The sequence below is a fragment of the Crotalus tigris genome, unplaced genomic scaffold (genome assembly GCF_016545835.1).
Source record: "Crotalus tigris isolate CLP2741 ecotype Arizona unplaced genomic scaffold, ASM1654583v1 scf7180000018517.1768243, whole genome shotgun sequence".
In the NCBI taxonomy this organism is placed as follows: domain Eukaryota; kingdom Metazoa; phylum Chordata; class Lepidosauria; order Squamata; family Viperidae; genus Crotalus; species Crotalus tigris.
In genome coordinates this window covers 520,163-545,678 of record NW_024097052.1, presented here as the reverse complement: position 1 = coordinate 545,678, position 25,516 = coordinate 520,163, and the positions used below count along the sequence as shown (strand labels likewise).

At 44.2% G+C, this 25,516-nt stretch overlaps 1 protein-coding gene across 4 annotated transcripts in view; it reads right to left on the bottom strand.

Annotated features, from left to right (window-relative positions):
- MAP7D1 (MAP7 domain containing 1) overlaps nucleotides 1–25,516 on the bottom strand; it is a 72,070-nt gene that overhangs the window by 8,567 nt on the left and 37,987 nt on the right. For 3 of the 4 annotated variants that reach the window (XM_039353355.1, XM_039353356.1, XM_039353357.1), the window contains exons 4-10: nucleotides 22,190–22,353; nucleotides 18,947–19,061; nucleotides 14,632–14,742; nucleotides 6,879–7,001; nucleotides 4,317–4,456; nucleotides 3,136–3,257; nucleotides 1,760–2,016 (exon numbers count right to left, since the gene is read on the bottom strand). In XM_039353355.1, coding sequence (XP_039209289.1) covers nucleotides 1,760–2,016; nucleotides 3,136–3,257; nucleotides 4,317–4,456; nucleotides 6,879–7,001; nucleotides 14,632–14,742; nucleotides 18,947–19,061; nucleotides 22,190–22,353 — 1,032 coding nt within the window. The remainder of the gene's footprint in view (nucleotides 1–1,759; nucleotides 2,017–3,135; nucleotides 3,258–4,316; nucleotides 4,457–6,878; nucleotides 7,002–14,631; nucleotides 14,743–18,946; nucleotides 19,062–22,189; nucleotides 22,354–25,516) is intronic. The other variant, XM_039353358.1, reaches the window with a different exon arrangement.

Genomic DNA, 25,516 nt, shown 5'->3' with positions numbered 1-25,516 from the left:
GATCGCATTCCTAACGGAAGGGAAGATGTAGCTTGATTGTGCTGAGGGTCTCACGTGGTTAAGGGAGCCCAGGGACTGCTTGCTGGATGGTTTTGGATAGCCATCATGGCTGCAAGTCACACAGCGCTCTTAAGCTGAGGCTATGTTAACCTGTTGCTAAACTAACCAAGACGGCATGCTTACGTAACAGGCGCAGCCCCAAAAAAATACTAGCCCAAGGTTAACGCTGTCCAGACTAGACAAGTTGTGCAAAAGCAGCTGAGCTTCACCTGCCTGGATGCAATCAATCTCTCAGCGTAGACGTTGTAATAATGTCCCTGCGAGGCGGGCCAGGTTAGGAAATAGACCCTAGGACAGTGGTGGCAAACCTACGGCACGAGTGCCAGAGGCGGCACTCAAGCCCTCTCTGTGGGCACGCGCGTCGTCGTCCCAGTCCTAGGCCTTCAGCTGGGTTTTATAAAACCTTTTTGCCGCCATGTGCAAAAAAAAAAAAAAAAGGTTCAATCAATCAGTCCATTTCAACTTCTCACGGGAAAAAAAAATCTCGCAAAGTTGGAATTGATTGATTGACCTTTTCAGTCCCACCCAGTCTGCCGTTACCACTGCAGCCACGCCCACCCAATGGGCCACACCCACTCAATTGGCCACACCCACCCGGCATTCGACGATGCATAAGTGGGTTTTGGGTTGCAGTTTGGGCACTCGGTCTCTTAAAGGTTCGCCATCACTGCCCTAGGTTGACTATTTGAAACTCAATGGTCACAAGATACAGTGACAGAATCTGCCAGTTTCCCTGTCCTCTTTTATGGAAAATTAACAGGCTGTTATTTTGAGTCTCTTCCTTACATTTCCTTTCCCCCCAGGACTGAGATTGCATTCACTGTCTCTTTTGCATTCCTTGCTATCTTTGCCTCCTCTGTGTAAAGTTGGAAGCTTCCGTCCCTGTCTTGAGCAATCAGAGAAAAGCAGAATAAACCACTTTAAAAAAAAAAAACTTTTCCCCTTTCTTTTGGGGTTCTTGAAACATACCTGCTTTAGGATTCACAATATCCCATTTAGCTTTCTAGCCCCCCCCCCTTTGCCTACAGGTAGTCCTCAACATACAATCATTACAGAGCCTTAACCATTAGAGTCATCTGTTATGAAAATGATAAACCGAGTTGACCATGGGACTGGCCTCCTTTTAGGATATTTTTGGCGGTGGTCACTAAGCAAATCACCATGGTCGTTACATGAATCTGTGGTCATTAAGAAAACCAGCAGTTCACTACAGGCACAGTTCTGCCGAAAACTGGAAGTGCTAGTTTTTAGGAAAACCGTCGTAAAACACGGTCACATGTCTGCAGGACAATGCAAACGACTGCAAATGCAACCGTGTTGCTGAGCACTCAACATTCAGTCACATGGCCAACCATTGAATCTTTGACTTCGGGTTGTAAGTCTCCTTTTAGGGGCTGGTCATAACTCTGAAGGGTTGTAAGCAGTGGTGGGATTCAGCCAGTTTGTACCACTTCAGCAGAACGAGTAGTTAATTTTTTGTTGCCCAGGCCCAGAATGGATTTCCGGAAGCAGCATCCACATAGAGAACCGGTTGTTCACATATTTGAATCCCACCACTGGTTGTAAGTCAAGGACTCCCTGAATAAATTTTCAGAATTCAATTGTTAATTCTTTAATGTCCAGCTCTATGCCTTGTTTTATTTGACCACGTTAGTCTTGGACTGCAATTCAGTGTTAACTAACACCAAGTAGGACCCACCTGTTGGTGTTTCGCTGCTCCCAGTTGCCTTCAGGCTCTCCTCTGGGGCTGGAGAAGCCACCCCACGTTCCTTGGGTTCGTTCTTGCGTTCACGGGCCTTCGGTTGGCCCTCGGGCTCCCTGCGAGCTCGTCTCTTGGGGGAAGACTGGGCACTGCGAGCCAGGCTTGACCGATGTGAAATACTGGGTCCCGGGCTTGGCGAGGCAGGGCGCTGTTTGACCACAGCTGGTGAGGCTGGCCTGGCCTTGGGGCTTGGGCTGCCAAAGGGAAGTATAGAGAAGACGGCATTAGAGACACGGTGGAGGAAACAGCTTTGCCAGCCACCCAATCCTATTCTGGAGACCCTTCCCAGAGCAGACACGGACAAAACAAAATCTCCAGTGATATGATTTCCAGGGAGAACTCATGCCCAGTATTTAACATCATCCCAGCAGAAACAACGTGCTGCAAAAAAAAAAAAAAAAAAATCTGAAGCCTCGTGAAAAAAAAAAAAACCCGCAGTTGTCCATTTCAGCCCTTCGCAACCAGTTGAATGTGTGGAATCCCACTTTCTGGCTGCGCAAAGCTTCCAGCTTCGTTCACAAAAGGGGCTTCCGAGCATGGAGACGTGTATGCCTCTGAAACTGGCCTGCAATCCTAGGAAGAGATGTAGCTGCTTTAAAGGGCTGCAGACTGAGGCTGCTTTCAGAACCCTGGCTGCAAAAAAGCATCTTTTCGGAATTATGTCCAAAAACTCAGAAGTATTGGAATGGTTTCCTTACTGTAGCTGTCATTTCTATGACTCCTGTGACCGATTGTACAAAATGGGATTATCACTCTAATCGGTGATAATAATAATAATAATGCTTATGCGCATTATTATAAATAGAAGCATTCCTGGCAAGGAAAGCAGGGGGAATAACAAGCAGCCTCATCCATGTAGTCATTGCCATCATCTTGAATTTTGATATACACCTCCCCACTGTCAGGCATGAATGGAGTGGAGTGGAGTGGAATGGAATGGAATGGAATGGAATAGAATAGAATAGAATATATGGAGTGGAATGGAATGGAATGGAATAGAGTGGAATGGAATAGAATAGAATAGAATAGAATAGAATAGAATAGAATAGAATCTTTATTTAGTTATTTGACCACATCAAAAGTATAAAATATAATTATGTAAGTAGATGCCAAGAAAACAACAGGATGTGTTCATAGCAAGTCATTACCCCTACAGTTAACCCCAATCTGATCTAAATATTCCATCCTCTTTGAAATAGCCTTTGATATACACCTCCCACAGTCAGACATGACCGCAGAGTTGGTTTCTTAAAGTCCATTTGGCCAGAGCTAAATTAATTCTGCATCTCCTCAAGATCCCTGTGACTTCTTACCTGCCTTCAGGTACATGCAGCTGACGCGCCTGGCCAGAAGGCGTAGAGTAGCGTTTGCGGAGAGCTAAGGCACTCTTTTCTTGGGCATTTTCCCGATCCTTGTCTTTCTTTTCTTTCTTTTTCTGGTGGTGAGAATAGGAGAAGAAAGACTCATAAAGCAGAGCCCACTTTGATGATGGAGAAGCAGTTCTCCAGAGCTTTGGGCCCAGTCGGTTCACACTAACATCATCTTCAAAGCAGGAGATTGTTGAAGCCAGTTCTTCTCAATCTTGGCAGCGTATGAACTTCAACTCCCAGAATTCCCCAGTCCTTTAAGATGTGTGGAAGTCCCCAAATTGCCAGTGTAGTAGTTGGGTCAACCTTTCTGTACCTGTCTGTATATCAGTTGCTTAGCAATCGAAAGCTATTTGGTTTTCAGCCCTCTCTCCTAGCAACAGCAGAAGCATGTCTGAACATACAAAGCTGGGATGTACGTAGCATTTGGCTATTGGGTGTCTCTCTCCCACTCCCATACTTCAGGTCTGAAATTCAGGCATTCCTTTCTATCGAAGAGGCCAGGATTTGGGTTTAATTTAGGAAGTTGACTATGATTAGTCTGAGAGCCCTGGGAATGAAGAGAATCCTGGAAAAGAGCCACTGAGAAGACCATTTCCATTTTCCATTGGATGAAACGTCTGCAATTTCCTCAAATTGCTGACCCCCTCAAGGTCACTACAGTTCTCCTCATCCCAACAGGCAGGTTAAAAATGAGATGTGGGCCCCCACGGCTGGAGTAGGAAGGGGACAACGGGTTGCGGAAAGCTGAGCTACTACTGCAGCACTCAAGATCAGGGGGGGTCTTCAAACTTGGCCCTTTGATGACTTGTGGACTTCAACTCCCAGAATTCCTCAGCCAGCCCTCAGGGCTGGCTGAGGAATTCTGGGAGTTGAAGTCCACAAGTCATCAAAGGGCCAAGTTTGAAGACCCCTGCTTAAGACCATAAGGAGAACCATCCCACCTGCTAGTCTCTGTTACTTCTAACAGGAGAGAGGAAACATTGATGGGAATATAGATGTGAACCTAAAGGAGCGTTTCTCAAACTTGGGCAACTTTTAAGAATTCTGGGCGTGGAACCTAAAGATTTGAGAAACACAGATCTAAAGAGCGGGGATGGTTAAAAAAAAAAATCATAGCAACTTACAGGAGAGGACTGTGGCTTATTCCGGGGCGATACATCAGGGCTGCTGGTTGCCGGGCGCCGTCGCTCTGCGCAACGGTGCACACGCTGGTTTTTGCAGGGGCTTACAGGGCTGGCAGAAGCCGAGCGGGGGCACATGGGTACTGTTGGCAGTCAACGAAAAGAGAAGGTCTGAATCTTTTCTAGGATTGTTTTACAATACAGGTAATCCTCGATTTGCAACTTTGAGTGACAGTTCCAAGTGACGACGTCACTAAATAACGTCACACTCACGGCCGTTGCAGCATCCCTGTGGTCACGTGATCAAAATTCAGATGCTCTGCAACTGGCATGTGTTTATGACGGTTGCAGTGTCCCCAGGGTCATGTAATCAGATTTGACATTTATCAATACATTTTTAGCTTATACATATCTTAATTACATTCAGCCTTCATAAACAATCCACATCCTTGTTATTCATTTTTACCCAATTTTTAGTTTCTCATCAATATTCCAGCTTAACCTTTGATATTTATAATTTTCAAGCCTTAGGTAAACCAAGATTTCCCTTATCTCAATTCATAACAAAGTCTAATATCCAAAATACACATTTTAGTCCTTATTTTCAATTAATTTCCAAATATTTTAAATGGCAAGTCAAGGACTACCTGTATTCAGTCTGGGAATAAAACCGGAGTTCTGATTCTACAGTACTTAAAAGGTAGCCTGCCATAATGTAGCACTTTCTACTTCTCCTCCTTTTTTTTTAAATAACATTTTATTAATTTTCCAATTTTACATTTAGGTATTTAAAAAGCAAGATGGTGACTGGGTTAATCAATAGTTCGATAACAAAATCTTTAGTACAAATCTCAAATTGCAACGTCAAATATTTCTTCTCTTTTCTCCTTAACATTTACTCTCTCGTATTCAAGCTAGTACAGTCCTTATTATATCAATAAAAACATCATTATTACATTCATCAATAAATTTTTAGCTTATATATATCTGGAGTTCTGATTCTACAGTACTTAAAAGGTAGCCTGCCATAATAATGTAGCACTTTTTTACTTCTATTGGATCTGTAGCACCCAGAATTCCCCCCCCCCACACACACACACAGCATGGGTGCTAATCATTCTGGGAATTGCAGTCCCAGCACTCTGAAAGCCAGCAAAGTTTATAGAGTGGTTATATTATTCCTGCCATATGCTAAGTTGGGCTCTTCAAAGCCCGCCTTTTCAACCTGTTGTCTTCCTACTAGGTGTCAACCCTACTCATCCTTCCCAGACAGCTGTTGTCTGTCCTTGATGGGATGAAGGGCGCTGGAGTTGATCACACTTGAAGGACAGGCCATCGGTAAAGCGACAGCAATGCAGGTAATCCTCAACTCACAACCATTTATTTAGTGACCGTTTGAAGTTACAACGGCAGTGGGAAAAGCGATTTATGACATTTTCATCCTTACGACTGTTGCAGCATCCCCATGGTCAAGTGATCAAAATTTGGGATGCTTGGTGACCTTCTGACAAGCAAAATCAATGGGGTAAGCTGGATTTGCTTAATATCTGTAGTGACTTGTTTAATGACCATGGCAAAGAAGATTGCAGAACTGAGCACAATTCAAGCAACTGCACTGCTCAGCAGCCGAAGTTCCAGTCTCAATTGTGGTTGCAAGTCAACAACTACCTGTATTCAAATCATGCCCATTCTTCCATGTTACTGAATGTATCCCCAAATAAGCTTCACCAGGCTGGGAAAGCAATCCATATTCTCATTTTTGTCCACCTTACTCAAAGGCCTTCATTCACACAAGAGACTGAACCAGAAGACTAAGCCAAGATGAAATCTAATTCAAGTGTTTGCAAACAGGGTGAATGCAAGACCTAGGCTTGTTGCTAACTTCAGATAAGCTATCAAACTAAAGATAACCCTCCCAAAATTCTCAGTTTATTGTTAAAATAGACTCTTCCTAAAATCGTGAGCAAAATTTCAGAGTGTGGAATTTAGGGAAGCACAGGACACAAGGGCTAGCCTCGTGGCTTTATGTTAGCCATGGCTTATTCAATCAACCAAACATGGCATGCTAAGCCATAAACCCTGGTTCACAAATGTAATGGCCGACTTCACGGAATTCAAGCTAAAACTAATAAATCAACCCCAGGATGCAACAGCAGTGTTTGCCTGATGCAATTTCAATCCTGTCATTTATTTATTTATTTATTTGTTTGTTTGTTTGTTTGTTTATGAGACTTATATACCACTTTAAGTGCAAGCACTCTCTAAGCGGTGTACACCAGTAAGCAATGTATATATATATATATATTTACATTGCCCCCAACCATCTGGGTCCTCATTTTACCTACCCCGGAAGGATGGAAGGCTGAGTCAACCTTGAGCCGGTGAGATTTGAACCGCTGACCTGCTGAACACAGTCAGCTAAAGTGGCCTGCAGTACTGCACTCTAACTGCTGCGCCACCTCGGCTCATTATTTTGGCATCATCGTGGCTTTGCTTGGGATGCTGGTGAATCCATCCCGCCCTCCTCTCGATAACATTTTAGCCCCTTCGGGTCATTCTGCTTACCCTGCTCCTTGCCATTGCCGGCCAGCGTCACAGCACTTCTGCTGCGGGCCAAGAAGGCGAGAGTCGGGGTCATCAGCCGGTCCACGATGCTGCTCTCCCAAGCACTAAGTTGGAGACTACGATCTGGGGAAGGAACAACAAAGCTTTTGGTTAATCTGGTAGGCTCAGTTCCATCCTGGACCAACCTTCCAGCACCTGAAGATGCAAAGTTGGATTTCTGCAGAGTGTGTGCAACAAGACTAACTTTCCAAGCTCCATTTTCCTCAAAATTGGTAGCTATGACTATCACTACAGTTGTGTTTCGAGCACCAAAGCACTTCCAGGTTGAAAGTTGGTGACATCACCAGCTAATTGGGAATTAGGGACTTCTTTCATGTCCTCAAAGTGGTACCCATCTACCTACTTGCAGTTGCTCACTTTCAAACTGCTGGGTCAACAGGAGCTGGAGCAAGTGATGGGAGCTCACCCGTCGCGCAGCACCAATCGGATCTCAAACACTGCCAATCGTCAGACCAGCATCCTAACCACATAAGCCACCATGCTCCCCAACTTGTAGCTCAGGTGCCACAATGAGATTCCAGTTAGTCGAACCCGGTGTGGAAGGCAGGACTAGCACAAAGGAACCAGGTTTAAGGAGATGGAAGAGAAAAGTCATTGCGCCCGTTGGGACAGGAAATATTGATTATAGGTAGTCCTCAACTTACAACCACAACTGAGCCCCAGATTTTCATCGCTAAGCAAGACAGTTGTTAAGTGAGTTTTGCCCCAGTTGTTAAGTCAATCGCTACAGTTGTTAAGTCAGTCATTCAATCATTAAGCAAATCTGGCTTCACCCACTGACTTTACTTGTCAAAAGCTGGCTGGGAAGGTTATAGATGATGATCACTTGACCCCGGGACAGTGCAACCATCATAAATACATGCCAGTTGCCATGGGCCTGAATTTTGATCATGGGGGCATGGGGATGCTGCAAGGATCATGAGTGTGAAAACCAATCATAAATATTCCATTCTAACTAATGGACTTGTTAGTCTTACGTCTTTCCTTTCCTCCTGCAGCTGAAGTCAACCTACTAATCCTCTCTATGGCCCATGCTGGCTGGGGGATTCTGGGAGTTGAAGTCCACCCATCTTAAAGTTGGTGAATTGAGAAACGCTGCCCTAAAGCAGATATCAGACAATCAAGTTTTACAGACAGAAATCTGTTAAAAGATTTGTCGGGGTGGTGGTGGAGATATTAGGTTCATATCATCTTTAATCCTGGAACTCAATGGCTAAAGCTATCCAACCTGTACTGGCCAGTGGGTGGTTTTTGAGAGCTCAGCTCTCAGCATTTTGTCTGCGCAAGACCATCGACAATACAGATGTTGGAGAATCCAGTCCTCGTGTTTTGTTCAACTAGCTTTTGTGCGTGTCGCGGCTGACTCGCCAAGCACCTCTGCTCACAAACAGACAACAGAAACAGGGAGGGGGAACGGAAAGTATTGGAACGTAAAGGAGGTTTGGGAGAGAATTGAGGGATTCAAGTGGCCCAGGACAGTCCCAACACCCCAAATCAAACGTTGGGAAAACTCCAAGCTGCTCAGGAAGGCAGTTGATTGGTGGACAATGAACAGTGGGGAAGTCCAGGGGAAAACTTCAGAACTGGCTTTGCTATTTCGGTGCCTATGTGGAATTATCAGCAAAGTTATACTCTTGGTAAAATAATGCCCCTGGAGTTTCTTTTGTGCATTTACCAAGGGGACAGTTGACAGTGCAGAAGCGGCTCTGGAGGGAGAGACTTTAAAAAAAGTCAAGATGGTGGCTGCAACCAAAGCCACCATCTTGACTTTATTGGTCCTTCCTCCCTATGGACACTGTTGGTTGTGTTATTGCTTGACCCCAGCCAACGTATTGGAAGAGCGTTGTCCAAGACTCATAATCTCACAATGGTTACTGGCTACTTGATAGATTAAGTGATGTATTCAGTTTCACTTAAACTAGTCAAGAAACCAAGAGTAGCTGATTTACCTCCTTATGCACTGAATGTGTAGCCGGCTTCTCAGTCTCCAATAATTCCTTTGGCTGCCCAAACAAGCTGCTTTAAAGCCAACACACTCCAGGAGATTAAAGGAACTTTGTAATAGTTACGGAGCAAGCTACATGTTGACATTCTGGGTACGGCTGATAATTCTGCAAATCATGTTGACGCTCAACTGACATTATAAACCACCTTTGCCTGAAAAACCTTTAGCTTGGTAGATTCTGCCAGAGGAAGTGACTTGCAATAGACACAAATATGAACAATGGGAGGTCGAGTTAGCAAATCCCAGGTGGTTAATCAGGGCCAGGAATACCCCACACCCTAACAGTGGGAAACATTTTTGTTCAAGAGACACCCAAGTCTCCAGCATTTTTTTTTGAACAAGCTTGTTTTCAGTGGCTCTGGAGAACAGAATCAAAGGGCATTTTAATGCTCCTTAACTACGTTTGTATCTAGGGAGCTTGAATGCTTCTGTAAGAGAAATGTGGGATGTATTTTATTTTAATATATTTTATTCTGTGTACCTATATATTTATCTTAATATACAGGTAGTCCTTGACTTAGGATCACAATAGTAGTAGTAGTAGTAGTAATAGTAGTAATAATAATAATAATAAAGTTGGAAGGGACCTTGGAGGTCATCTGGTCCAACCCCCTGCTCAGGCAGGAAACCCTACACCATTTTGGACAAATGGCTGTCTAGTCTCTTCTTAAAAACTTCCAGTGTTGGAGCATTCACCGCTTCTGGTTAATTGTTCTCACTGTCAGGAAGTTTCTCCTTAGTTCTAGGTTGCTTCTCTCCTTGATTAGTTTCCATCCATTGCTTCTTGTCCTGCCTTCAGATGCTCTGGAGAATAGCTTGACTCCCTCTTTTTTGGGGCAGTCCCTGAGATACTGGAACACTGCTATCATGTTCCCCCCTCTTCATTAAACCAGACATACCCAATTCCAGCAACCGTTCCTTATATGCTTTAGCCACCAGTCCCCTAATCGTCTTTGTTGCTCTTCTCTGTACTCTTTCTAGAGGCTCAACATTGAGCCCAACATTTCTGTTGCTAAACGAGACATTTGTTAAGTGAGGTTTATTTATTTATTTATTTATTTATGAGACTTATATGCCACTTTAAGTGCAAGCACTCTCTAAGCGGTGTACACCAGTAAGCAATGTATATATATATATATATATATATATTACATTGCCCCCAACAATCTGGGTCCTCATTTTACCTACCCCGGAAGGATGGAAGGCTGAGTCAACCGTGAGCCGGTGAGATTTGAACCGCTGACCTGCTGAACGCAGTCAGCTAAAGTGGCCTGCAGTACTGCACTCTAACTGCTGCGCCGCCACCTCGGCTCTTTTGCCCCGTTTTATGACTTCTTGCTACAGCTTTTAAGTGAATCACTGCAATTGTTAAGGTAGCAACAAGGTTGTTAAGTGGGATTGGCTTCCTCTTTAACTTTGCTTGTCAGAAGGTCACATGACCTTAGGACATTTCAACCGTCATAAATACGAGTCACTTTGCCAAGCGTCCGACTTTTGATTCCATGACCATGGCAGTGGTTGTTAAGTGTGAAAAATGGCCATGTTGTTTTTTTCAGTGCTGTTGAAACTTTGAACGCTCATTAAACGGTTGTAAGTCAAGGACTTACCTGTATTTTATTTTTAAAAAGTGGGGTCTGTTTTAATCGATTTTAACAAGTTTGAACAGAAGAGTCAAACTAGTTATCATTTTAATGTTTTACGTTGTTTGTGGGATGGAAAACATAGTCACAACTGAAAACTACCCAGAATCACAGATGTGAGGTGGGTGGCTATCTAAGTTGAATAAATTGATAAATAAACAAATACAAACATAATTTTAGATTTAAAGGCTGGCTAAATTTGGCTTGGTCACTGCTGGAAATACCTTTCAATCCACTAATCTCAGCACTGTGAAATCACAGATTTGTATTTTTTTTTTTTAACCTAAAAAGATCTTTTTTTAAAAAAAGGAAAAGCTGAAATTTTTCTCTTGGCACCCATCCATACCTATGAGCATAGTGCTGCCTGAATAATCCCACCCCAGGACCGCTCCTAATTCCATGTGCATTAACCATCCCTTCCTTTGGCCTTTTCCTGAATCTTGTTCAGATGCTCGGGATATTTTCATCTTCGCTAAGCAACGAGGAAACAAAACAATGGTGGGCAGAAATACTATCTTTAGCAGCAAAGGGACATTAGGGCAGAGAGTAATTGGAGCTCAGCCTCATGGGATCTGCTTGCATGGGCCAAGTGGTTAAAATTTCCCCTCAATGGAGAGAGAACTCCACAGGGGTGTCAAGATGTTTTCCAGGTTAAACCTCTGGGAAGTGTCATGCAACACATCTGGAAGACATTAGGTGGTGTGCTCTTATTTTGTAGTGTCCGTTGTAGACATCACCATCACTGCAGGGATCAAAGTAAACCTGGCTTATTAATATCCCACCAATTTATAGTTTAGATTTTGGGGAAGTTCCATCTTACTACTTCACAGTGCCTTTAGCGTTTTGGCTGAGACCCATTGCAAAGAGCTGCTCCAGAAACGTACAATTAGGAGGAGAAGGGTCATTGCAAAAGGCCCTATAGTTTTGCACCAACTAGCCCTCTTTGGCCTAGTAGTTAAAGCAGCAGAATAGAAGCCAGAAGGCTGTGTGTTCTAGTAGGGCCTTAAGTATGAAAGTCAGATGAGTGACTTTGAGTCAGTCACTATTTCTCAGACCTCACAGGGTGTTAGTTAGTTATAAAAATAATAAAGGCAGGATATGAGTCGTGGTAGCGCAGTGGTTAGAATGCAGTATTGCAGGCTAACTCTGCTCACTGCCAGGAGTTTGATCTTGATGGGGGGGGGGGCTCAAGGTTGACTCAGCTTTCCATCCTTCCAAGATCAGTAAATTGGATCGGGCTCAGATTGTTGGGGGCACTATGCTGAAATTGTAAATTGTCCAGAGAGGGCTGTAAAACACTATGAAGAAATACATAAGTCTAAATGACGTGTGAATAAACAAGCAAACAAACAAATAAATAATGGTTAAGATATTGAACAGGGATTCTTCACATTTCTGCCAGCTAAACCCCCCCTCCCCCATGTGACCCAATGGACAAAGTGAGGGAAAAATAATATCTGCTCGTTGAAAAGGATCACTGGGATCTCTGATAGAAAAGCATTTTGAGCATTTGAGAATTGCAGTACGGGCAAAGAGGTTGAAACTACGAAACGGCTGTCCCCCAAACTAACAAGGATGTCGGCCATTTTAGCTTTTTGAGGAATTACTGTATCATTTGTACTTCTCTAACTGCCTGGTTTGGCACAGCAACCAAGCAAGACAGGTACAGACTTCAAACGGATAGTTAGGACGGAGGAAAAAGCCGTTGCAACCAGCCTGCCTTCCATCATTGAGCATCTGTATAGGGCATGAGCCAGAAAGAGGGCTGAGAAAATATATATAGACCCTTCACATCCTGGGCATGTTTCAACTCCACCCCTCAGAACGCCGCTATAGGGCACTGTATGCCAAAACAACCAGACACAGAGACAGTCCTCTGTTTGCATGTTGAGCTTTGCATTCAGTTCTTTTGTTTGTTAAAAAACACTTTGAAGAGCTGGCATGGAAAAAAACAAAGCAGGCCACAAATAAATTACAACGAACACATCAACCAACGGACCCGGCTGGGCAGTGAAACCTGGGATGGCTCTATGACAGTGGTTCTCAACATTTTTAATGCCGCGACCCCCAACCGGTCGTAAGTCGAGGACTACTCAACTGGTGCAGCACCGTTTGCAGAATGGGACTTTTGGCGGGCTCAGTAGGGCAGAGACAGCCTGGACAATTCCTATTGGCTTTTGAAAGCCAATAGAATTAGACTCTATTCAAGAGAGTCCATTCTATTGGCTTTCAAAAGCCAATAGAATAAAAGGGAGTAGCACAGCTAAGGAAAAGGGGGAAAAAATGGCGGACAGCCTTGTTTGGCGACCCCCGTGAAATGGTCATTCGACCCCAAATGGGGTCCAGACTCACAGGTTGAGAACCACTGGGCTATGACAATTCGCAACAGACAACTTGCCATGGAACAACTCGCTGTGGGACAAGAGTTACACTAATATCAAAGAAAGGATGGAATAGAGTCAGGAAAGAAAGGATGCAAAAGAGGGGACAGAATGGAACGTGAATGACAAAAATAAAAAAAATTCATTTATTTTGAATAATTAAATTGAATTATTAAATTGTGAGCTGGCCGGGGTGAGCTGTCCCATTCCAGAACCTGGGGCTGAGGACTGAGAGACCAAAACAGAAACAAAAACACAACAAACAGACTCGCTTTAAGAGAAAGATCTGAGCTACTTCCACGGTTGTCAAATTGGAAACTAATCAAGGAGAGAAACAACCTAGAATGAAGGAGAAACTTCCTGACAGTTAGAACAATTAACCAGTGGAACCACCTGCCTCCAGAAGCGATGAATGCTCCAACATTGGAAGTTTTTTTAAAAAGAGACTGGACAGCCATTTGTCTGAAATGGTGTAGGGTTTCCTGCCTGTGCAGAGGGTTGGATTAGATGACCTCCAAGGTCCCTGGGCAGTGCAAGGATGTTCTGCCCCCGATCTCTTAAATTTCTACTGAGCCCCATCTTCCGTCTGCTAAAATTTCATCCTAAATTGCAGGATTTCTCAACCCTGGAAACTTTTAAGATGTGTAGACTTCAGTTCTCCAGATCTCTCTTCCAGCAACTCGGGGAGTTGAAATCCACACATCTTAAAATTGCTAAGGTTAAGAAACATTGCTCTATTGGCTGGGTTCATGCTTCTTTTGGTAACCATAACACTTAGGCCAGGGGTGTCAAACTGCCGGCCCGCAGGCCGGACGCGTCACGCGGAAGCCGTGCCCACCCCATTGCCGGCAATGGCAAAACAGTCCCGATACGTTACGCAATGTCACGTGACATCGCGAGGTTGACATGTCTGACCTAGGCCCTTGAATCTTTTAAAAATGCTGAACGCTGCATCCTGCACTAACATGTTTGTCTAAAACAGTGTTTCTCAATCTCAGCAGTTTGAGGTGATGGCTTCAATTCCCAGAATTCTCCAGGCACTATGGCTGGCTAGGAATTCTGGGAGTTGAAGTCCACACATCTTCATGACCCAGAGATTGAAAAACATCGGTCTAAAACATATACTAAAAGGCTTCACTTTTCCTTCCTTCCTTCCTTCCTTCCTTCCTTCCTTCCTTCCTTCCTTCCTTCCTTCTTTCTCTCCCTTCCTTCCTTCCTTCTTTCTCTCTCTCCCTTCCTTCCTTCCTTCCTTCCTTCCCTTCTTTCCTTCCTACTTTCTCTCCCTTCCTTCCTCCCTTCCTTCCTTCTTTCTTTCCCTTCCTTCCTTCTCTTTCTCTCCCTCCCTTCCTTCTTCCCTTCCTCCCTTCCTTCCTTCCTTCTCTTTTTCTCCCTCCCTCCCTCCCTCCCTCCCTCCCTCCCTTCCTTTCTTCCTTCCTTCCTACCTTCCTTCCTTCCTTCTTTCTTTCCCTTCCTTCCTTCCTTCCTTCCTTCCTTCCTTCCTTCCTTCCTTCCTTCCTTCCTTCCTTCCTTCCTTCCTTCCTTCCTCTTATCAGTTTACCCCTGTCACCTAGTTCCAGGGCTATTGATAGGATGGGTTTAAAATTGGGCCCCGCTTCTTCCCATCCCTCGCCATGACACAGCTGCGTGTCCCCAGGGGGGTCTCTTACTTCTACTGGGTGAGTTCCAGAGAGTGGCAGAAGATTTGGAGAGGCGCTTGTTGATTATAGAGTCCACATGTTTGGGGAGATTTACAGCAGAGAGTGAGCACCTGCTTGCACCTACAGAGGGAAAAGACACACAGGTGTTAAGGGCAGCGGGGTGGGGTGGGGGATCTGGTGGACGTGCGAGCATGCAGCAGCGGGGATCATGCAGTGAATGCCATGAGTTGCACAGGAGACCCCCGGGAAAAGCTATTAAGGTGCCTCGTTTTGGAGCTGCCTACAGGAACAGGAAACCATACAAACACCTTTTAATGTGCTGATTTGCAGCCTTGTGTATTCTACTCCAGCACAGGCTCCCACTGATGTCAGAGGCCTAAGTGAGCTTGGCGGAAAGCAAATTAGCACACGTGGTGGCAAAGTGGCTGTCGGCAGGGCTATGCCCTTCCCAGAGGCCCACTGGCAGAAGGTCTGATTTGGAGATTTTTTTCCCTTCTGCAGCCAAACAACAGCAGGAGGTGAATATATCATCCACAGCTCCTCCTGGTTACAAGCTGACTTGCACCCGGGTCCCACCCAGCTGAGAGAAGCTGAGAGTCCCACAGAAAGCATGCAATATAGAGGACAGCCTTCATAGAAGATGTTAAATATCCAATTCCTGGTCACACTTACAACATGTTTACACTGCCAAAAGCTGAGCAAGACATAGAAGGAACCATCCAGCAAACAGATCCCCTTTTAGAGACAGAAGCTGAACCACAAAGGGCTTGGGTTGACAGCAAAGCAGTTTTGTTAGACCAACATGAGGGTGGGTGAGTTTCGAAAGGACAAAACTGAAAGCATTTTGAGTCCTTATTTATAGGACATAATCCGGATTTGAAACAAACCCTGGCTTTTTATTCCAGGGCCACAACAAAGAAGTGGGGCGGTAGTCTATCCTCAGTACGATCTCTGCAAGCCAACGTGTTGGAAAAATGACCAAGTAGGTAATTTTTTTTTAGCATTCTTAAAATTTCCACAGTAAAAAGTTGTTGTGCTTCTCTAACACACCTAACTTGATGGTTCCGGACTTAACTAGATCAGTCATTCGCACAACGTGAAAAGCTTAGCTAGTTTTAAGCTTGTTAGGGCTTTTTTGTGACTTTATGTGTTCTGAGACTCCAGGTTTTTTGATTCAAAGTATTAAAACAATCCAGGAGATAAGATGGCTCTGTCACCTGGTTAAGTGTGTTTTGTGAACAAGGCCAAACAAAGCATGCCTTTGAACTTGCTTTTTCTTGTTTCATATGGCAATGTAAACATAAAATAATGAATTGGATAACTTTTCTGCACATTGGGTCACTGGTAGCATTCTGCATGGGTCTCTATCTGTATTCTAGGATGAAAAACAAGAGCTGATGTGGAATTCTTGTGGCCAAACACCACAGTTTTGTCTAAATCCAAAGTAAAATTCCTAAATCCAAAACTAATTCACAGTAAGAGCTGCCAATACTGATGGAAGATTTGTAATAGAATCACAGGATTTGTCTCTGCAAAAAAACAGACTAATTGCAGATATTTATTTGAACATCATATAACCTACTTTGCAATAAATAAAATCCAGCAAAGAATCCAGCAGAGACAAAATGTCATTCGACCTTATTTATTTATTAATGAACCACTCGCTCTGAAGAGTGACTCGAAAGACCCCTATTGCTAGTCCTCATTTCCCAACTGCCTTGTTTAACAACCGTTTGCAAGTACAGCAAGATGAAAAAATAACTTAGCGACTTAAGCTTCGCATTTATGACCTCTGCGGGCCTGCAAAGCGAAGAAAACAACTTTGTAAGGAGTTAAGATTCTAAAACCATGACAATTTCACTTAATAACTTCTTTGCTTAACAACCTAGTTATCTACCCTGTTTGCTATTGCTAAATGAAGATGAGATTAAAAACCCACCAGATTCGCCACTCGCTTCCCAACAAGATTCCAACTACCCATACATTGGCCAACAGATCTTCCTCAAAAAGTTTTTGAAAGTATATCTGAAGTGTTGTGAACATCTGAAATGTTTGTTTTTATCATGATCAGCAGAAATTTCCAGTCAGTTCAGACATTTAAAGTTAAAGAAGAGCACCTCAGAATTGTAAATAATAATAGCCTGGTTGCTTATGGAGAATTGTTAATTGCCACAGGTGACCAGGAAGTTGCTACTAAATCAATTATGCTTGCTGTTCTGTTACAGGTAGTCCTTGAGTTACGACTGTAATAAAGCTTGCTCATAAAATACAAGCATTTTTTTTTTTTGGGTGGCTGCCGCAGTTATTCAGTAAATCAATGATTCACTACAACAGGGGTCCCCAACCCCTGGGCTGTGACCCACTAATGCGTCTTGGAGTTTTCAAAACCAGGCCACAGGAGAGATGGGCAAGCACACGTGTGTGAAGATAGATAGACAGATAACCTTTATTGTCATTTTTTACTGTGGGCCTAACGGCACCCATTAAAAATGAAATGTAGTTGCTTGTTCTCACAGTGTACACATACATAACGCACATTTAAACATACTATATACAACGTATGTATAGACCTACACCCTTGTTTATGAGTAACACATATATATTAATCCCTTCGTCTTGAATACATAACGGAAGGAGGAAGCTTGAGAATTCACGAGGTTAATCCTGTACGGAACAAAACTGTGACTGAATCTGGATGTTCTGCTTCGGATACCACGGAAGGTAACAAGGAAAACAGGTCTAGCAGCGGGCATGAGCGGAGGGTGCTTGTGCTCGCATAAGTGGAACTTTGCACACAAGCGCAAGGGCTCTCCGCTTGCACGAGTGGAACTTTGCGCACAAGCATAAGCACCCTCCACTCAAGTGTGAAGCTCCAATTGTGCGAGTGGAGGGCACACGTGCTTGCCACGCATACAAATGGAGCTGTGCATACGAACGTGTGCCTGCCACACACACACACACACACTCTCTCTCTCTCTCTCACACACACACACACACCACGCTGGACCACCAACCTGGAAAGGTTGGGGACTGCTGCACTATAGGCATTGTTTTGCTGAAAACTAGAAGTGCTGGTTTTCAGAAAAAAAAACTGTCATAAAATGGAGTAACATGTTCACGGGGTTTTCATAAATGACCATAAATGTAGCCATGTGGCCAAGCACCCAAAGTGTGGTCACATGATCATGGGGTGGGTGGGTGACTGTCGGAACGTTGATCCAGGTTGTAAATCCCCTTTTCCAGATTGGTCAAAAGTCAAGGACTACTTGGTACTTGGCTTTTCGAAGCCCTTCCAGACCATTTCTATGTTGTCATCTTGCGTTACACATTTCTCTCTCCAATCCTTGGAGATTGTGATCGTATAACCCTCTCCGCTGCTAGGGCAGCATGCTGCCTTGGGGAATTCTGGGAGTTGAAGTCCACACGTCTTAAAGTGCTGAAGGATCACCCCTCCAAAACGCTTCCTAACCCCACCAAAACAGGAAATCCTGGCCCCGTTCACACACATGGCTATGTCCACTTAGCATCATGCATGCCTGCATTTGTACATGCCCAAAGTGTGGAGTGTGGCACCTCCCATTCTCACCCTTCAGTTTCCTACTCTCCAGTCCCTTTCTGCTCAAAGACTCTTGGGCAGGGGACAATTTCCAGATACAGAACATGCTCAGTCTTGGGCAAGCTGCATCTATGGCTCAGCTCCTTTCTGCCTTGGTCATAATGTGCCCGCAGGGTGGAAACTGCCAACCAATGAGGAGAAAGATGGTTGAGGCTCTGAGCAGCACAAGGCAGACAAGAGAAGAAGCAGTGTGGGAACTTAAAGGTATCAAGCGGTCAAAAGTCCACCAAAAATGGACAAAGGACCCCAGTGAAGCTGCAAGGAAATGGAGTGCTGTCCTATATGCAGAGGAAAGAAAGAAAGAAAGAAAGAAAGAAAGAAAGAAAGAAAGAAAGAAAGAAAGAAAGAAAGAAAGAAAGAGAAGAAAGAAAATAGGCAGAGGAATGAAGGAAGGAAGGAAGGAAGGAAAGAAAGAAAGAAAGAAAGAAAAAGAAAGAAAGAAAGAAAGAAAGAAAGAAAGAAAGAAAGAAAGAAAGAAAGAAAGAAAGAGAAAGAAAATAGGCAGAGGAAAGAAGGAAGGAACTGTCTTATAATTTCAAACTATAAACTAGGATGCATAAGCTCCTCCTCATCCGAGCACATGCGCGTGCAAAAGTGCCCAGCCGTGCAAAAGCATCAACCCCGCCTCCCCACCAGGCCCATTGTGCATGCCATTCCCCTGAGGAATCTGACAGCCGCGTCCCCAAGCTAAGCAGGGCCTCCACTCACCCTCCTTGTGAACTGGGGAGCCCTGGTGCAGCGCCCCAGCCCACGACCATCGCTGCTGCCGGATTTCAGCCCAGGTTTTCTTCACTGAGCGCTGGATGGCAGCTTCGTAGAGCTCCTGATCACAAAGGGGGAAAAGGGGAGGGTTAGTTCTCCATTTTTGTTCGCCAGTCGTGCAGCGCCGGGATGCGCTTGCATAAACAACGAAACTGAGCGGTTTGGTCAGAGAGAAAAAAAAACGATAAAAGACTTTTTTTTTAAAAAAGAACCGAAATCCTTAAAGATAGCTCTTGACTTACACCCAAAATTAGGACTAGAACTTTGGTCACTAAACAAGGCGCTTGTTTTAGTGAGTCCTGCCCGATTTTTACAATATTTTTTGCTGTACTTGTTAAGCGAATGCAGCTTCCCCCTTGACGTTCCTTATTGGAAACCGGCTGGGAAAGGGAGAAATGGCGATCCCACGAGCCCCAAGATGCGGCAACCGTCATAAACAGCTGGCATTCCCCCAGCTATTCCAGAGAAGGAAATCCTCTTTTGTTATTGGGAACCAGCCATTGCCACTCCCTTATTGATTCTGCCTGAGCCACCATCCCAAAGAACACAAGGTGCTTAACCTTCGGATGAGAGACCACAAGGAGTTCCGGGGGTGAAACTGGGGCCATTTAAAAGAGGTTCCCTTCAATTAAATGCTGCCTTCTTGCAGGACAGAACAAAGAGTCTGGATTTTGATCACGTGACCCTAGGGATGGCTGCAAGAGTTGTTATGTGTGAGGACCAGTTTTTGGGCACTTTTTTTCCCCAGCGCTGTCGTAACCTCAAACAGTCACTAAAGGAACAGTTGTTAAGTCAAGGACCGGCTGCATAAATGACTTTCTACTGAAAAAAGAACAAGTGAACCTATTGTGGCATTTGAATATTAAAAATGAGACTAAGGCAGGGGAAGGCAACCTTGGCTCTTTTATGACTCGTGGACTTCAACTCCCAGAATTCCTGAGCCAGCCACGCTGAGGGGAAAGGGAGAGGTTTCCAAGCTGAGCCATCCTGGCTCAGGAATTCTGGGAGTTGAAGTCCACAAGTCATGAGGGGGCCATAATTCCCCTAGGCTGGCTCAGGAATTCTGGGAGTTGAAGTCCACGAGTCATAAAAGCAGCCTAGGCCAGAGGCAGGGAACCTTGGCTCTTTTATGACTCGTGGACTTCAACTCCCAGAATTCCTGAGCCAGAATGGGTCAGCTTGGAAAACTCTCTCTTTCCCCTCAGCAGGGCTGGCTCAGGAATTCTAGGAGTTGAAATCCACGAGTCATAAAAGAGCCAAGGTTGCCCACTCCTGGTCTAGGGTCTAGGCCGCTTTATGACTCGTGGACTTCAACTCCCAGAATTCCTGAGCCAGAATGGGTCAGCTTAGAACCCTCTCCCTTTCCTCTCAGCGTGGCTGGCTCAGGAATTTTGGGAGTTGAAGTCCACGAGTCATAAAAGAGCCAAGGTTGCCTACCTCTGGACTAAGGGGTTGGAGCAAAGTTTAACATGACAGTTCCTCAACAGAAAGGACAAAAGATGCAATTGTGTAGGTGGGTTTTTCCCTCCAATTTGTTTCTTGTTTCTCCATCTCTTATTTTCTTCGCTCTTGTTTGTTTTGTGTGGTCCTTGATTTACAACCATTCGTTTGTGACTGTTCACAGTTACAACAGCACAGGGAGGAAAGTAACTTGTGGCTTTTTTCACTTTTCATACGTTTTTCGTACGTATAACCCTTGCGGGATCCCCACAATCACATGACCAAATCATGTGATTCCCTCAACGCGACCTGGCGACATGCAAAGCCAAGGGGGAAAGCCAGGTTCACTTTACAGATAGTCCTCAGTTTACAACCATAACTGGGCCCCAAATTTCTGTTGTTCAGCGAGACCTTTGCTAAGTGAGTTTTGCCCCACTTTACAACTGCAGCTGTTAAGTCACTGACACGGTTGTTAAGTGAATCTGGATTCCCCATGGACTTTGCTCATCAGAAGGTCACAAAAGGGGGGTCACGTGACCCTGGGGCACCGCAACCGTCATAAGTACGAGTCAGTTGCCAAGCGTCTGAATTTCAGTCCTGTGACCCTGGGGATGCTGCAAAGGTCCTAATGGTGAAAAACGGTCATAAGGCACATTTTTCAGTGGCGTTGTAACTTGAAACAGTCACTAAACGAACCGTGGTAAGTTGAGGACTACCTGTAGTAACAACTGCAGCGACTCACTTAACCGCCGTGGCAAGGAAAGTCCTAAAATGGGGCAAAACCCATTTAACACCTTGCCACAGAAACATTGGACTTAGTTTTTGTCGTAAATCAAGGACCACCTGTATTTCCTTCCTTGAAACGTTTCTCTCTCTTTTTTTTTTAATCGAAAATTTTTAAGTTTTACAAAAAAAATTCCCTTTCCCAAACCCTCCCAACCCTCCCCTACCCTCCCCCGACCTTCCCAGAGCTGAATACAGGCTTAATTAAAAAATTTTTAAAAAAATCTTAAAACACATATAAACCATAAGCAAATCTAAATACATTAATTAAACAAATTATAAAATAGTTAACAACAATATATAAAAAATACAAGAAGAAAGAAAAAAAGAAACAGAAAAAGAAAAAATCAAATAAAAAAAAGAAAAATTAAAAAATTAAAAAAATGTCTATGAAATATCTTAAATTTTAAATATAAATTATTCAAAAACTAAATAATATTTTTTTATATCCAACTTATATTGTATGAAATCTATCCATTTTTTCCATACCAGGAGGTGCTTCTCTTGCGGTTGATCTTTCAAGAAAGCCGAAATCTTTGCCATTTCCGCCAAATAAGAAACTTTCAAAAAACCACTCTTGCAAAGTAGGCAAAGATTCCTTCTTCCAACATTGCCCTACTAACAACCTGGCCGCTGTAATTAAATTTAACATCAATATAGTCTCTTTACTATCACAATCAGAAACAATACCTAACAAAAACAATTGTGGGGTAAATTTTATCCTTCTTCTAAAAATTCTTTGAATATTCCACCATATCTCAATCCAAAAAGCTTTTATATTTTTACACAACCACCTTGAAACATTTCTCATAAAACCGGGAAAGACATCGTGGAGGGAACAAGACGCCTTTGCTCCTGTTCCCTTTCGGGACACCGTAGCCGTGGAGTGAGCCAACGTTGGTGACCCACAGCTTGCCTGGCTGTTTGATTCCTCTTTGACCCCACCCGAGAACCTCTCAAACCGACCTTGTTCCTCTCCACCTTTTGGCGCTGGCGTTCTTCCAGGGCGGCTCGCCGCTTCTCTGCTCGCACTCGCTGCTCCTCCAGCCTCCTCCGTCTCTCTTCCAGCTGTTTTTCCCTCAGCATGCGGGCCTTCTCTTCCTTCTCCAACCACACTGCCCGTTTGGCAGCTGTTCAAGGGTGTGCAAAGAAAGAAGAAGAAAGAGTGAGAGGTTTAGATACAGGCAATGCCTCCTGCCCAGGACACCTTCGGACTCACTCCTGGAGCTTCTTAACTTCTCGTGAAATGTGGGGCTTTTTCATTTTTTTTTAAGGGCCAGCTGGATGAAGCCCACCCTGCAAGAGCTGTAAAAGGCATCTCAGCCAGCTTTAGCACTGATGACGTTACCTACTTGGGTAATGAAACGTCTGCAGGAAAACAACGAGGTGCAGAGAGCACCAAGGATCCCACACCTTTAATTTACAGCACTGTTTCTTGGTCTTTTTGTTTGTTTGTTTCAGGAGCCTGTCCCTCTTCAACATTGCGTGTTTGTTTAGAGGGATTGGGTTGATCAATATTTATTTTATTAAAAATTAAAATTGATGCACGTGCTGATTTTGAGGACCCCAAAAGAGTCGAGAGGGAGGGAAGGAAGGAAGGAAAGAGAAAGAAGAGGGAGGAAAGAAAGAAAAAAGAAAGAGGGAAGGAAGGAAGGAGGAAAAGAAGGAAGAAAAGAGAAAAGGAGGGAAGGAAGGAGAAAAGAGGGAGGGAAGAAAGAAAAAAGAAAGAGGGAAGGAAGGAAGGAAGGAAAAGAAGGAAGAAAAGAAATGGAAGGAAGAAAGAAGAGGGAGGAAAGAGAGAAAAAAGAAAGGGAAGGAAGAAAAGAAAGGGAGGGAAGGAAGGAGAAAGAAGAGGGAGGGAAGAAAAAAAAAAGAAAGAAGGAAGGAGGAAAAGAAGGAAGAAAAGAGAAAAGGAGGGAAGGAAAGAAGGAGGAAGAAGAGAGAGGAAACAAAAATGAGAAAGAGGGAGGGAAGGAGGAATAAGTGAGGAGAGAGGGAGGGGGTGGAAAGTGTTGCAGCAGCTTCATCCCCAGCTTCAGGAGTGATCTGCACAGCTGGCGACAGCTGCTGAGGCAGAAGCAAGAGAAGAGGGAAGTGAGATGCCGGCAAAGGCTGAACACAAAAGAAATGGGAAGCTCAACTGAAAAGCACATTCAGGCCAGACAATTGGGGAAGGGGAGTGGAAAGGGGCAGAGGGTGAACTGCCACTGCTGCGAGGGAAGAGCGGGGAGGGGGGCTGGAGCAGAAAAGACCACCCTGCCCAATACAAGGCCACAGACCCACAACAGTTGGAGACAAGGAGCCTCCTTAGCCGAGAAGTGACCTGCAGAAGGGATCTTCCCAGACCCACAGAGCAACTGAGAGGGCCATGCGCCCTGGGCCTTCGGAAGGCTTTGTGTCCGGCCCCTCTGTAATGTGCTTTTTAGCGTGACAGAAGGGTAAGCCATCCCCGTGAAGAATTTAATCACATTTCAACCAGGTTGAATTTCAATTTCCTGAGTTCCCATTCTTTGTCCCTTCCCTTTTGGAATGCACTGGGGGGGGGGGATGGGACACAGGCTTGCTGCATTGGGCTAATGATGGGAATCATAGTCCAATATACTTAGAAGACATTGGGAAGGGAAGGGAAGGGAAGGGAGGGGAGGGGAGGGAGGGAGGAAGGAAGGAAGGAAGGAAGGAAGGAAGGAAGGAAGGAAGGAAGGAAGGAAGGAAGGAAGGAAGGAAATGTGAAAGAGAATCAAAAGGGAAGGAAGGAAAAGTGAAAGGCAGCTAATGATGGGAATTGTAGTCCAATATATCTGTAAGACAGGGGTCCCCAACCCCCGGTCTGTGGATCAGTACCAGGCTGCAGCATGCCAGCAACCGGTCCACACAAACAAGAAAAGCCCCATCCATGGGATGCAGGCAGCACACAACGCCCCCTCCCCCCCCCACACACACTGCCAATCCGTGGAAAAACCTCTCTCCACGTAACCGGTCCCTGGTGCCCAAAAGTTTCACCAAGCGTGAACATGGCACCTGAATTGATTCCAAGGGCCTCTCCCAAGAATAACGGATCCCACTTAGGCTAGATTTATACAAGACTGCCAACTTTGAACAAAAATGGATGTTCTTGCTTTAACTGAAAATATACAAGATTTCCCCTGATTTCGTGGATGCTGAAAGTTTCCAAAGTTTTTGATATGGCTCTCGGAAGAGTGTGTGTATGTGTGTGTGTGTGTGTGTGTGTGTGTGTGTGTGTGAGAGAGAGAGAGAGAGAGAGAGAGAGAGAGAGAGAGATTTGGGCTTCTCTAAGAATTTTGTTTTGGATTGATCTGAATTATCCAACTCCTAAATCAGGGGCGATTATTTATAGTGTACCCTCTCCTTGGGCCAATTTACGTTGCCAAGTGTATCCTTTGTCTCATTCTCTGTTTAATTCAGAACCCCTTGCCTGACTGATTAGAAATTCAGAATATATCCCATAGAGCAGGAAGGGAAAGAGCATAAGATTTTATTACATACTGGTTATGTTTTATAGCTGGTTCAGCAATCAAGATTCCTATTTATTAATACATGAATTGGGAATGGATATTGGACACGAAATTTACCTGAACACCGAGCAAATTGGATTATCCTATCTATCATATTGGTTGCATGGAATTTACAAGGTTTTTGAACCAATATTGTCAGCAAGGGCATCTTGCAAGCTTGCAGGTTTCTAAAGCGCAAATATCTGTTCACAAAGATGAGTTTACTTTTCCATCATTTGAGATTTATTGCTAGGCAGTCTCTCAGTAACTGTTTAACTTGAAAGGTTGAGACAAAGTTTTTAATCTATGAAAAACATACACTGGGGAGTTTGAAAACAGTGTCTACATCTAAATATAAACTAAGCATCTCATAATAACCAACTCTGAGGAAGTCAATTTTTGAAGCATTAAAACTGAATCTGATTTACTCCAGAGTATGCTCAACTTAAGGACGTATCATCTAGTTTATTTGGGCCAGCTGTTTCTGAACCTGCCTGTCCAGGAACCCTTCGGTATAAGACAGGGGTCTTCAAACTTGGCCCTTTTATGACTTGTGGACTTCAATTCCCAGAATTCCTCAGCCAGGCACGCTGGCTGAGGAATTCTGGGAGTTGAAGTCCACAAGTCATAAAAGGGCCAGGTTTGAAGGCCCCTGATGTAGAAGAAAGCTGATGGAATTGGTATTATATTTTACTTGATTTTATATGTTAAAGAGTTTTACGTAATGTGTTTTGATAGACTCCCAATTTTGGGGGGGGAATCTATCAAAATATCGTGAATG